The 15,213-nt window shown below is 35.7% G+C and overlaps 1 protein-coding gene across 1 annotated transcript; it reads right to left on the minus strand.

Moving 5' to 3' along the window:
* Positions 1 to 6,138: 6,138 nt before the first annotated feature.
* On the minus strand, positions 6,139 to 8,506 carry LOC127800055 (purine permease 3-like). The gene is made up of 2 exons (XM_052334456.1): positions 7,709 to 8,506; positions 6,139 to 6,539 (listed from the first exon to the last, which is right to left on the minus strand). Exons 1-2 carry the CDS (start codon positions 8,420 to 8,422, stop codon positions 6,183 to 6,185), a joined length of 1,071 nt encoding a protein of 356 aa, XP_052190416.1. The 5' UTR covers positions 8,423 to 8,506; the 3' UTR covers positions 6,139 to 6,182.
* Between the last annotated feature and the right edge of the window lie 6,707 nt (positions 8,507 to 15,213).

Consider the following 15,213-nt stretch of genomic DNA (forward strand, 5'->3'; position numbering starts at 1 on the left):
TAATTGACCGAGCTAGTCAGTTCGGTTAAATTTTCTTAAAAGTTCGGTTTTCGATTTTCGATTTGATTTTTTGTCTGGAATAATCAAACTAACCAAATCGACCAAAATTATAAAACGATGTCATTTTGGGCATGGTATAAAAGAAAAACCGATAGAATGATAGAAATCGATCATTTTGCCTTAGCCTTCACTTTGTTCTTTCCCTTTCTCTTTGTTTTCAACTCTCCGGCGATCACATCTCTCCCCCTGATGCTGACCCTGACCCTTATTCTCTACCTCCAATACTGACGACGACTAGCTCTGTTCCTATCGGCCGTCACTACTAGCATCTCTATTCGATTTGCATCATCGTTCTTGCCCATTGATGCCACCTCGGTAGCCATCATTGCGTCAAACTGCCTTTGTTTCCTTCAGATATTCACAACATATAAGGTTGGCCCAATTCAGTAAGTTTTTCGGCAACCTCATTGTGGGTGAGTATTTTACATTAAAACCTAAATAAATATACTGAAATCCAATCATTAGATCCTTTTGATTTTTGGGTATGTGGCTTACTGAGTCAATGCTAATCTGATGGTCAATTTTGATCGTTGATATTCGCTATGGATGGTGGCCAACGACATTTTTCCAGAAATGAGTTTTAGATATATGAACCATCGCGGTTAAGGGAATTTGACAATTAATTTCGATCATTGGAATTATCGGCCGGTGGAAATAGTAAGATTGAAAATTAGTTCAGTCTATTAGGTTATTTTTGGATTCGTTTGGCTAGTTTGATTTTTACAAATTTTGTTCGATTTTTTGGTTAGTTCGATTTTTGAGTTTGTTTAGTCAGTTTGGTTCGATTTTGTACAATAATTTATTTTTTTGATTATTGAATTTCAGTCGGTTCAATAATCGAACTGACCGTTTGTACACTCCTAGAAAGACTATGGCCGAGTGATTAAGGCTGGGTCGAAAGACCATGGCTAAATGACTATGCGAGAGACCATAACTGAGTGATTATGCGAGAGACCATGCCGAGTGACTAAACAAGAGATAGATGGCCAGGTAAGATGATTGCCATGATTGTGCATAGCCGAGTGAGGCTTAGTGTTACTTGAATAACTTAGTTGATGGAGGTCTTTTATGGGATGGCCAGTTGAGTGACTAAAAGGTTGATGAAACTCGAGCAACGCTAAGTAATACTCAATATGGTTGAGGGACCCCCTGGAAGCCTGTCTTGAGATACCATTAGGAGACCCTTCCAGAATACCTCATAGGACACTCATTTGCAAGAAGACATCTGGGAGACTTTTATGGGTTGTCCAAACTCGGGAATCTCTTTTCAAGCCATGCGAGAAGCCTTACGGGGAGATTGTAGACCTGTGAGACTTGATCTCCAAGCATGAGACCATGAAAAATAGATCAAACTTATCACTGAAATCTCCCTCAATAAATTCAAATGAGTGTCCAAGATGCCTGTCAAAAGATGCGACATTTTTGTTATTCTCTTCTTTATAACTAGAAGAACCATCCCCTTTGTTTAGATATGGTCAAAACTCTGATACTACAACAATTCTACTTTCTTTCAACTCTTTACACTAATTCTAAGATTAACTTAAGTATAAGAGGGTTTGCGCAGAACATTCATTTGTGCCCCTATTTGATTTCTTCCTTATAGGTCACTCGCAATTAAGCTATTTGTGAAAGGGTCACTCATTACTTTATCGAAACGCTTTCTCGTATTTACAAATTTATTCTTGTATTTAGGCAACAACACTTAATAAAATCCATTGATAAATTACAAAAATACAATCAAATCAATGTGAACTTGCCATTAAGCCTTTTTTTTGGGTTTATTTGAAAAGAAAATCCTAATTTTCTAATTTATCTTAAAATTTTGAAGTATTACGGGGTCACATCGGAGGAGAAGAGCTGGCAGAGTACAGATGGGGCAGTGTTGGGGAAACATTGAGCCATGCAGGGACTAACAAAGATAGAAGACAGGCGACACTAGGCCATGTGGTTTGGGAAGAAGACGAGTTGGAGTGCAGTTCATGATGGACTAGCCAAGGAGTTAGCAAGATTTTTTGGAGGAAAAGGGTGGGAGGGGCCAGCAGAACCTTATTAGGCGCTGTATGTGCACAATATGGCTAAATGTAAGACGACACGAGCACTTGTTAACCTCCAGGTCAGGTCAGGTCGTGACAATGAGCCATCGCCATCCTATCGGCCATGATAGCAATTTCCGAGGAGCATTTTTGTCTCATTATTATTGGGTCAAGGATCCTGAAATTAATTACATTTAAGAGCATGTGGTTATAGAAATCGTGTCCAAAACACACCCTACATCCCGGAAAAGAAAACCTTTAATTAGGGTTCAAAATTCTTTGTTATTTTCAATTTTTAGAAATAATTAAATATTTTTATTCAAAACAAAGAAAGGAAAAGAAAAACACAATCATTTTCCTTTTTATTTTTTCGCATTTATGGGCCCAATTGTGGCGGTGCCGCCTTATTGACTTGCTTGCAGCATTAAGGCCATTTGGAACCATAACACTCCAACTCAGTCGTAGTAGACGGGACAGGACAGGATAGGATAGCATGGGATGGGATCGGATCGAGATGGGGCACAATTATTTAATCATCGTTTGTTCAAATCTGCCACTGCCTCCATCATTGGATGCCGTTGCCTTCGTCGCTCTCTATGATTAACAACGCCACCACCACCACTACTACTACTACTCACGTTAAGGTGCTTTGAATATGTTATTTTGGGTTCATACGTTTGTCATTCGTGTTTGCGGACGGCATCCTTGAACTTCAAACGTCCAACGTCAATCCTCACAGAGAGTGAGAGACTCTCCCACTTACTAATTTTGACAAGAAGAAGAGTATAATAATAATAATATATTTGAAGATTTGTTAATCATAAAATTATTAATTTAAAGTTTTAAAACTTATTTTATATCAATCATTATTGATTTGTCTGTATTTGGGCCGCCAATTCAGACTTCCATCTTTATAGAATCATGAAGGAATCAAAACTTTTGGATACCCCTAAAAATTAAATGATATGTTTTTTCACAATCATTGAATTAGTCAGTAGTGCAGCAGCAGAAACATATGGAAAGACTAGAGAGTCCATTGCTTGCCTTGTCACACAAAATAACAAGATGGTGCAAGTAGTGTTGAAATGGGGCCAAAAGATATTTGAGGAGTCTGATCTGAAGTTGTGATAAGGAGAAACGAGTGGCATGAAATGAAAGAATATACTTATTAGGGCTCCCCAAGCACCAAAAAGCTGGTAAGTGCTTTTTAAGATCCCATTCCCTAAATCAACAACCCATATATTCAACTTTTAAAAATTTTGTATTCATAACTCTGTTTTCGAAAAAAACTACAGTGTTATCGCAATCGATCAAAGCAGTGGTGTCGGTACCATTCAGCTTTTTCCCAAGCCAAAGACACCCAAAACCAAAAGTTGGATCAACTTATCAAAAGACATACATATAATAATTTATTTATTTTTAATAAACATAAATTGTACAACTTTTAAGGTGAATGGTTGAATCGTTGTGCTATTTATAAAATATTTTATTTTTAGATCACTGCCTTCGAGCTGCATAAGATATGGTCATGTGATGCGCTTATTAAAAGTCTCATATTTAGTATGCTATATATTAAAACATGAAACGGCTAAAAAGATGCTGCTTAAGGGGGGAGGGGCCGGGGACTTAACTTTAGCCCCGAGACATATATGCACATACAAAGAGCGCAAAAGCTTTGTGTTGTTTTATTAGTTTGTTTTTCATTTTTTAAAACTTAAACAGAGAGTCTTTCGTGGAGATTTGCGCACTGATGTTTTTATATATAAATAAATATTTCTATAGACGATGAGGATGAGATTGAGGGTTTGGTCTCGTGAGGATTATTCTAATACCAACAGCCACCCATTAAGGCTATGAAGTTGATTTGGGGCTGTAAAATATGAAAATCCCTAGTCAAGAGGTGATGATACGCACAGCCTCACTTTTGTATCCATTCATCTTTAGATATTATTATATTATTATATCTATATATATATAATAACTGTTGTCATGACTGTAGACTAAATCCAGGATGACATCTTATTAGCTTTGAAAGACTACTCTATTGAAGATTCCCTAGGGTCCTATATCGTTTTGTCACACGAAAACCTATTCAAGTACAGAGAAGATTTTGAAGATTATTCCAGACTCAGGCCTTATTAAATTCCAATTCTGACCCAATCCAAATTCGTTAAAGCCTTGCTAATGATACCCTGGACTATTGACATTGATTAATACTTTTATTCAGACGAATTCCTAGATGAATAAATATTATTGTTATAACTTAACAACAATAAATAGTATTTACAAATTTATCTTACATCTCTACTTTTGAAAATAATAAAGTATTGCCATTAATTGTTTATAATGTTAATTATAAAAGGGGTAATGGTTAGATATAATAAGTGTATTTTATTTTTATATAAGTTATATTTATTGTACTTTTAAATAATTTTATTAATTAAATAAATATTTTAAACCAAAATTACTTAGAATTAAAAAATAAAATATAACTTAAACTGTGGATAACATTATTTTTAATTTAATCATAATAAAATAAAAATTCCCAGATTCAATTATTTTTTATTTAATTGCAATAAATTCATTCTCTCTTCCCGAAAACTTGGTCGGTCAAATTAAGAAAGGAGCCATACCCTGTCGGGCAGTGGTTGGGGGGTAACGGAATTGACCGGCCAACCCTAATTAATGTAATTATTTTGAATCTTATGATCCTACGTGGAGACAGATTCCATTAAAAACGAGCACGTGGATATAAGTAAAAATTAAAATGATTTTAAACGAAGACTTTATCTTTAAAATAACGAGTGACACGTAGATACTTAATAGTTACAGTTTAGCATTTCTTGTTTTATAAGTTTAAATAAAAATTAGTCTTAATGTAATGGCTTTTATTATTTTTTATTATAACAATCTTGATGTAGTGTTAGAATTCCTTTCAATTTCAACTTTATTTTGACACAGATATTCTCAGTTCAAGTTCAAAATTACTTTTTTAATGTTATAATTTTTAACTCTTTACAAAACATATAAAAGATATTTTAAATTTATTTTATTTATAAAATTCCAAACACCAATATTTATTTATTTAACTACGAGTAATGTGTAATTATTGTCCTTTAACCATTGTTAATGATTATTCATATGGAATTTTACTAATTATAGAGTATTTGTTAAAATATATTTAATATATTTTATTTTTTGCATTAAATAATTTTATTAATTAGTAAAATATTTTAAAATATGATATATTTATTATCATTGAATAAAAATATTTAAATATTAAAAATAAATTATATTAAATATACCTGGACTATTTATATAAAATGATCAATATCAAACTAACAAAGAAAGCTTCTGCTCAGTCTCCCATCCGTACAAATGACGTAAAATATAAATGAAAAATGGGGAGCCATATCCCTCTCTCAATCAAACCAAGTGGCCCGTGGGCTAGCCCATTTAACAGCTCTACTTGCAGCCCAGGCTGTAGTTGGGCCACGGCTAGCATGGGCTGTCACTGTTCATTTTGGGCCCTGTCAGTACTTTAAATAGCCCACAAAGATATAATTACATTAGGGAGGATATGACCACAAACACGTGGTTGGAGATGTTGAGCCCACGTAACAAAATTTAAGGCTTGTGATTGCCTGTATTTTGCATTAATTTAGTTGTGGCCGGAATTGGTTTTTAACAAAACATACAGCAATTTCAAACGGCCCAAGAAATTAGTGATGATCCATCCATCACCTCACACCACAATCTTTCCAATCTCTTATCTTTTTTCAAAAAAGTTCTTCTCCCACGACTCTTTGTTTCCTTCCTAATATGTGGATACACAAGGGTTTGGGATCATTAAACGTTGATGGATGTTTTTCAGACAATTTATTCATTAAAAATAATTTGCTAATTGCTTTGTGAGTGTGTTTAGAGACAAAAAATAATAATTACAAAGAATACATTCTTTATTTAATAAATTCTAGCATAAACATTAAAGAGATGAACCCTTCCGATACACTGAAAAAAGTTGCTTTAAGAACTTAAATGGCTTTGTTCTTATTCAATGACACGACAGGACAGCATCCAACCAACCGTTCATGGGATACTGGCCACAGTGCTCTGTGGCATCTCAGTCTCCAGCGGTTGAGTTTCGGTACTCTTGTGCTTGCCATGTTTGATCTGGCCAAAGAAGTAAGAAACAAAACCCCACAGAGACAGAACCAGAGAAACGCCTTTCTCCGCATGAAACTTCTCTTTGTAGAATATGACGGCCAAGACTTCTGTTACCGGGAGAAGAGAGGCGATGAGGATTGCAGAGAGTAGAGACGAGCCGAAGAAGATGACTCCTATTGCGCCTAGAAAGAAGCACTGCCAGAATATGCCATTGAAAAACAGTACCACGTAATACTTGGTCTCTCCCAGCTCAAACTCTCTTGCTTCTCTTGGAATGGCCTGCATGGCATGGGAGATTGAGGCTAAGTTGTCAAGACAATTCAGAACTTCCAAACAGCATAGGCTATGAATTCTTATTAAAAAAAAGAAAACTTTCTTAGTTAAAACTTCACCTCTCGTAAGTGTGAGCTTGGGTTACTCACGTGATAAAGGAATTATAATGACTTCTCGATAATTTTAATTACATATGTGCAAAGGCAAGCGAAGCAAATTAACAAGTTCTAATAATCTTGATTAAAATGCACGGGCAAGCTTCGCCGTTGGGCTCCTTAAAGAGACCCACTGTCACTTCCACTAGTGCTTTTAACTTGTAATTGTTTTATTTCAAGGTGCCATCTCTTCTTGCACTACGTACCACTGCAATTAGTGACTTGTTATCATTCATGCATGTCTTGACTAGTAGGATGGCAAATCTCTCAGTAATGAGGGGCGTATGGTGTGTTAGTTTCTTTGTTTGTTGTTTTCCTTTTGTTTTGGGTGATATATTATATCAGCAGTGTGGTTATTTAGTTTAATTAATTTAGAAATATTCATTACACTTTAGTGCAGACTAGCTAAGAAATATTATATCTCCATTTTTGAATCCCTGAGAGTTTATGCATGTGTACATATATATATATATATATATATATATTAGTCGAGCAATTTATAAAGACTAAATTAAATATCATTTTTCCCTCAATAAAATTGAAAAATTAAAGAAATAAAAATGTTGCAATATCTGTAAACATAAAAAAGAACATTATACACTACAAAAGTGTAATACAAATAAAATGTAAAAGTATCCGTAAACAAAAATTAACCTAAAATGTTACAAAACTGTTGCAATCTGTAAACAAAAATTGTAAAAAGTATTCCCATTTTTCAGCATTCCCATTTTAAAAGATTTAAATCAGAACCCATATTTTAGAATTTATCTTTAATTAATCTGTTTTTTTTTTTTTTTTAATATTATGCCACTCAATGTAATGGTAAAAAGTAAGAACAAGTAAAACTCACCAAGATTCCAATTTAACATCTTGAGATCACTAACACTACTAACCAACTAGTAACCTAGGTTGCACTTAAAATTAACCTTATCCTCTACTACTAAGAATTTTGGTGCGTGTTGATGAATAATATGCCAAGCCAGCTACAGAGAGAGAGAGAGAGAGAGAGAGAGAGAGTACCCTGAAGTCATTGTTAATGGCCATGCCGACGGTACAAACAAGAGTGGCAAAGAAACACATGACCACCTGAATTTCCAACACCAGCGTGTAGGTCACGGCCTGCTTCGCCTTCTTGTACGTCAGCTCCACCATCGGCAGAATCAGCCCGGACAACGCCGACGCGGCCACCGTCATCGCGAACCCCATGGAGTAGTCCTTGTTCGACTCACCCTTCGGCCTATCGCCGCTCGTGTGCAGAGCCAAAACTCCGGCACTGATGGTCAGCAACACGATGGTGTTCACGGTGAACGACGTGAACTTCTGCTTCACCAGGAGGAAGGCGAAGAGCGCCGTGAAGCCCAGCTGGGAGGCGATGATCAGCGACGAAGTGGACACCGGGAGCTTCGCCAGACCGTGGGCGTAGAGGTAGTCGTCGAAGCCGGTGAGGACGCCGATGACGGCGGCCGCCCAGAAGATGGGGGGCTTGATGAGGACGGCGGTGGCGGCCAAGCCTTGCATGCGGCGGCGTTGGAGGTAGGCGGCAAGAAGGGGGATGAAATTGATGGGCCAGCCGCCGGTTTCGAGCCAGCTGGAGAGCCAGATTCGAGCGCCGCCGTGGAGGAAGTAGAGGCGCATGATGAGAGGGCCGCCGCAGGTTCCTACGGCGAGGAGGATGACGTTGAGTAGGAGGAAAACTCTTCTCATCTTCCTGCTGAGGCCTTGATCCATCCCCATAATTAGTGTATAATTAGTTAACAAGAAGAACAATTAAGATGCAAAGGTAAAGCTGGCAGAATGCACGAAGAAGAAGAAGAAGAAGAAGAAGAAGAAGAAGAAGGAGGAGGCTTAATTTAATGGATAATGCTATATGGACGAATGCCGCAGCGCATGGGTTGACAAACCTAAATTATCGTGAGATTTTAATGTTAAAATCTTGCGATAACCTGATTTTAATTTTGAGTTATTTTATAGTTGTCCGCCCATTTTCAAATCCACAATCTCTCTCTTTTCTCTCAAAACCATCCGCTCACTGTGTCTCTATCCCACTCTTTCTCTCTCAAAACCACCCCCCTCAAACCCAATATCTCTCAAACCCACCCAGTGGGTGCAGCGTTTGCCCCCCACACTGTTCTCACACCTCCATCACTGTCAACCCCGCCACTGCTGCTCGCACCGCCGTCACCCAAAGATGGCTCCACCGTTGTCTCCCTCGCCAACATCGCCCGCCATCGCCCCCCTGCTCACATAGCCATCTGCCTTACCAACACTGCAAACACCGCCGACCATTGCCATCGCCATCGCCATCGCCATCGCCGTCGCCATCACCCCCCACCGACCACTGACCACCGTCGCCTTCCCTCACACAGCTTCTCGCACAACCTTGCCCAAAGATGGCTCCACTGCCGTCTCCCTCACCAACACCGCTCGCCGTCGCCCCCTGCTCGCATAGTCGTCTCCCCTGCCAACACTACAAACACCCACTGCCCGTCATCGCCATCGTCGTCACCCCCCACCGACCACTGACCACCGTCGCCCGCCCCCCACACCACCTCTCGCATCGCCTCGCCCCCCTGCCCCGGCCACTCGAACTGCCCAAACTTCACCCACTCTCTCTGTTATGTTTTTTTTTTTATTTAAGAAATGTAATTTTAATACAAAATAAGAGATGATTTTAATATATAATTGATGCTGTTGCAATAAGTTGGAAAGTGAACTTAAATGAGAAAATAAATTATTTAATTACTTGTGTGATTTTATTATATATATTAATATTAACATTTTTAATAACAACCATCAAGATTGCTGTTGTTAAAACTGATTGTAAAATAATAAGAAAAAAATTGTTGTTATATTTAATAGTAAAATAATAAAAACATATATCTAATTATATTAGATTTGATCTTAAAAATATTAATTTTACTCTAATCTTATTTTACACTGATTTAAGTAATTTTATCAAGTTATAATTTTACTCCAATCTTATTTTACACTACTCCAATTTTATCAAGTAATTTTACTCCAATCTGATTTAAGTAAAATATTAATCTTATTTTACACAAATATTATAATTTTATAAGTAAATAATTTAAATTAAGTAATTTAATTAATACCCTCAAATTGAAGAAAAATTAATAACAGAGCATGAAATAAGCGAAAATAACACAAGCAATATTTTTTACTCAATTGTCAAATATAAAATCGAAATAAATTATGTTATTTCATAATTTAAAATAAATTATATTTTTTAATTTTTATTTCAACAGTTAAATCACCATAAAAAAAAAGAGATGCAAAAAAACCAATAGCAAAAAAACAAAAATATATAAATATATATAAATGTATATATGTATATGTAAAAAATTAAAAATATTTATAAATGTATACATAAACGTTATTTTTACAGTCACGATAGGGGCCTGACGGTGGCGGTCCGAGCAACGCGGGGGGTCGACGACAGGCGACGATGAAGGGGCCATCCTTGGGCGACGGCAGTGCAAAAGCGGTGTGTTGGGAGAGGACATTGCAACTCGCAGGGGTTTGAAAGAGAGAATGGAGTGAAAGTGAGAGAGTGGGAGCTGACAGTAAAAGAGATAGTGAGAGCTGAGGGTTAAACTTGTAATTTTGGATAAAGGGTTAAATTGTAATTTAAACGGGTTTGTCAACCCGTGCGTCACCGCGTTCGTTCGTCTAGCATTATCCTAATTTAATTTCTCTATCCCCCTAGCTCTGGCTATGGAACTTCTCTGCGGCTTCAAGTTAAAAATTGTTAAGACATGTAGGATCTAATGTTTAGGAGCGTTTGCCTTACCCTTTTTTTTAGAGGGCTTTTAAGTCTTTCTCTTAAAGGTTTTGTAGAGTTTTAAAATTGGCTTTAAATTGATAATATATTTGAATAAATTTGTTTTAAATTATCATTTATATAGTTATGTATTTAATTTAAAAAATCTAATAAAATTATCAGAACTTAACAAAAAGACTAAAAATGATATATTATTGAATAATATAAATAAAATTTATAAAAGTATTAATTTTTAATAAAAATAAATTATAAATTGATGTTTAATTAATAAATTTTTTACCTTAAATGTCAATAAATTATATATAATTATTAAAAATATATTAATACAATACTTTATATTTAAATTAAGATTTATTTTATAAAAATATTAAATATATATGTTGATATATATATATATATAAACACATAGAGAATGGTAGGGGATGGAGGAGGTGACGATGAAGGCAATGACCGTGATGGAGATGGGGTCAGTGGCGATGGCGATGAGGTGGCAATGACAATGGAAGAAGATGGAGGCGACGATGATGGGGATGGGGTTGGAGGTGGCGGCGGCCATGAAGGAGATGGAGATGGTGATGAGAAGGAGATGGGGGAAGGGTAAAGAGAGTTTTGAGAAATATGGAGAGAGAAAAGATAAAAGAAGAAGAAAGAGATGCATAGGGTTGGAAATATGATAATTGTTGGAGGGCAAAATCATAAAATATTTGGTTAACTAAATAAACTATGTACAGTGTTTTGAGAAAAACTAGGGGGAGGGGGGGAGGGGGGAGTTGTTCTAAAACGTTGTCAAATAATATTTAAACTCTTTAAGAGGGTGTTTGGTTTAGCGTTTTTTAAGATGACTTATAAGCTTTTCTACTTAAAATCTAGGTAAAGCTTTTAAGTTAGCTAGTATTTAAGTTGATAATGTGTTTGAATAAATGTATTTTAAGCTGACATTTATATATTTATGTGTTTAGTTTAAAAAATCTAATAACTTATCAGAACTTAACAAAAAAAACTAAAATGGATATGTTGCTTAATAATACAAATAAAATTTATAAAAATACTAATTTTTAATAAAAATAAATTATAAATTTATGTCCAACTAAGAAAAATTTTACTATTAGATGTTGATAAATTATATATAATTATCAAAAAATATATTAATACAATATTTTATGTTTAAATTTAGGTTTAATTCATAAAAATGTTAAATATATTAATACAATAGATATTAATATATATATATATACAGAGAAAAAGGCAACGATGGAGGCGATACTGCTGCAATGGAAGCAGGAGACGGCAATAGAGGTGACAAAGGAGGAGATAGAGGCGACAAAGGAGGAGATAGAGGCGACGATGATGGGTTGAAGGTGGCAATGCTACGATGGAAACTAGAGGTGACAATGGGTTGGAAAATTTTTAAAGGCAAAAAGAGTTGGAAATATTAGAGTTCTTGTAAGGTAAAATCGTAAAACATTTGGTCAACGAAATAAGCTGGTAACAATGTTTTGAGAAAAGTTGGGAGGGGGAGATTTTCTAAAACTCTATTAAAATAGCATTTAAGTTCGGTAGCATTTAACCTCATTAATTTTTAATAAACGTGTAACTAAATAATCTATAGAACATTTAACCTGAAGGGGCAGCTTATAAGTGTTAGTGATGTGCCCTAATGCTAGAGTTGTGTAATACCCCGTGTTTTCAAGTGGTTGTCACGTAAATTAAACGAGTTCGTAATATTGAAAAATTGGTTTAATAGTAAAATAAATTATCAAATCAACGGTAGGGAGTGTCATGAAACTTAGATGTCTAGAAAAGGGTATGGCATCAATGAGTGTCTCAAGACGAGATTTATGAAGTAGAAAGCAATCGGAATAAAGATAGTTCCCGATACAGCTAAGCTATAGCCTAAAAGACCAAATGATGGTAAAGGGTTTTCGAAAAATTCAAGGAACCCTGAGGAGGCTCTAATTTTGTGAATAGAACAATTCTTAAGTGGTTACGAAATGAAACAAAAGGGTTTGCGATCGAAACATGCATTTATGGCCTAAGTGTAATTTTGATTCTAGTTGAAAAATGGTTGAAAATGATATTTTTGTAAATTTGTTGGGCTAATTGAGAAGCATGGGACTTAGGGGTTCAAGTGGTAAAAATATCAAAGTTTTAGGACTTGAAATAAAGGCAAAAATGGCATTGGGAAGAAACTTGGGGTATTAGCGTAACAAATCACCTTAGATTTCAAAACTCATTCCAATATGGCTTTGGATTTCAAACAACATTCCATTATAGATTTGGATTTCAAACAACATTCCATTATAGCTTTGGATCACTTTGGAGTTGAAACCTTAATTAAATCAAGTCTAGGGACAAGTGGCAATGCGTGATTGACCCGAAAAATCTATAAATAAGGCCATGAGGTTGCTCACAAACCATTCCAAGTGAATTTGAGGACTGAGGGATTCTAAGGTGAGAATCTTATTCTTGAGAGAGGAGGAAATTCTACAAAAAAGAATGAAAGGAATCAGAGGAAAAGCAAAGGAGAACGGGCCTCGTCGGAGTTTTGGGTCTTCGCCAAAATTCGTCCCAAACAATCAGAAAAACGGTGAGATAAGTTCGATTTTTTGTAATATTCCTAAAGAGGGGGAAGAGAAGGACCTGTAGATTCGAACGGGGGATCGAATTGGAGTTAAAATGAGGGAGTTATAGCCGAAATACGAAAACTGCATAAAGTTCTCCAAAATATAAGGGTGACGAATGTAATACATGCGCCAGGAAGGGGTTGCACTTGAAGGCGCATGGGCAAACTTCCTAGGGCACATGAGGGCGCATGTGGGGTCCCCTTGCCTTGAAATTTTGTAGTTATGTCCCTCATTTAATGTCCTTCAACCCTATGTAGAAAAATTAGGGGTTTGATTTATTGGAACTTGTGTTTTTTGCAGAAACCTAGGTTTGCTGGCCGTGAACAATAACTTCCAGAGGTAAACCTTCAAGGTGAGGCTCCTATACTCTAAACCCTATTTTTCTCTTATGTGAGAGTTCTATTGCATGAAACGTGTTTTGTGTAAAAACTCTTGTATTTAAATTCCTATTGTCTTTTTACGTGAAATCGTGTGGCATATTCAAAATGTGTTTTTTTGAAAAATATATGCTGTTAGCTTTCAAACTATTGCATTCATAAAGTCCGTGTGGCTATACTGTTGTACATATCTATTGTTGCCTGAAGAAAAAAGTCTGGATATCCCTCGAGATGTGCTATGCGTGCATCGTGAGAAAGTTCTTGTGAGGAAGACTGTAAGTCTAAAGGATAACAGATGTAGTGTTGTGCATGAGTTCTATGAGGTTGGGCCGAGGTGACATGGTTAGAGACCTCTCGTGAGGCGCTATGCACGCGCCATTGAGAAAACTCTCGTTAGAGGAGGCTAACATGTTCATGAGGCACTTCGAAATAGTCCTCGTTGTTCATGCATGTATATAAATTGTTTTGGAGTTCTCACTAAAAGATTCATCTTCTAATTGAATTGTGTCTCTGGAATATTCAAACGTTCTAGGTTCTACAAGCAGCTTTAAGGGAAATGAGATAGTTGAAGAATAAACTCATTTCGTTGAATGTAGCATGTTTTAGCATATCTTTAAGTATTTTAGTTGATGCAAATCTTAGTATGTTTTCGATCATGTTTGAGATGTTCGGTTATCGTTTTCGAGAGATGATATCCATGTAATTTATTTTGTAGATGTCTTGAACAGTTTCTCATATGATAAATAAAGTGTTATAGTTATGTACCATATCAGGTTCGATCTAGTTTTTGCATTTGTAATTATAACACCTGTCATAGCTATTTGATCGTTGGGTTTGATAGGCTGAGAAAGTGAAATTAAGATTTTTAGGAATTGTATGTTGTACATCAGTGGATGTGGCGTGGAAAAAAAAAATTCCCGAAATCCTAAGTTATAACATGCCTAGGAAATCAGGGGTGTTACAATTTGAATGATGTATAGCGTGTGTAATATAACTACATCTGATGTATATATTTTATAAAAAGACAAGTTTTATCATCATTCATTACTCTTCACTTTTATTGTATGAATGAGTTTTTGGATTTCCGTTTTGAGAGTTATATTCTTAAATTTGTTAAGAATATGTGATAAGACTTTCTAGTAACGATATTTTTTAAATATTCCTAATCCTTAGATTAAGCCGATGGAGACTTTAATTCATCGAGTATGGACTGATACGATGTTTACTACCTTGGTTAATAATGGTTAAGGGTGGTAAGTCACATACCATATGACATGAGGTTGTCTTTAGTAAATTCGTGGGTGGTTGTTGGAGAACAACGTACTCAATGTAACACTGATAATTGATCACATGGTATTTTGAATAATGATATTGTCATCAAGTTGCAATTGTGTAATTGATTCTTTGATTTGAGCTGACATAGTTGTCTTGTGTATTAGTATGTGAGATTTACTAATGTGTTGAACCATTCAATTGCGAGATGGAGATGCTCATTTATGTGGTTCCATATTGTTAGTGCACAGGGATAGGATCTATCACATTTATTTTAGTGAGGCGAACGTCCTATGTGATCTATTGTTAGTATAATAGGAAAGTCCTTGGTTAAGATAATATGATTAATTAGGAAAGTGTTTCCTAATATGTCATCTAATCATACTGATAAGATTTGACACATAGTTATTGAGTTTGTGAGTTTATAATACCACGACTCTCGCTTGGTCAGGA

Source organism: Diospyros lotus, chromosome 4 (genome assembly GCF_014633365.1).
Source record: "Diospyros lotus cultivar Yz01 chromosome 4, ASM1463336v1, whole genome shotgun sequence".
NCBI lineage: Eukaryota > Viridiplantae > Streptophyta > Magnoliopsida > Ericales > Ebenaceae > Diospyros > Diospyros lotus.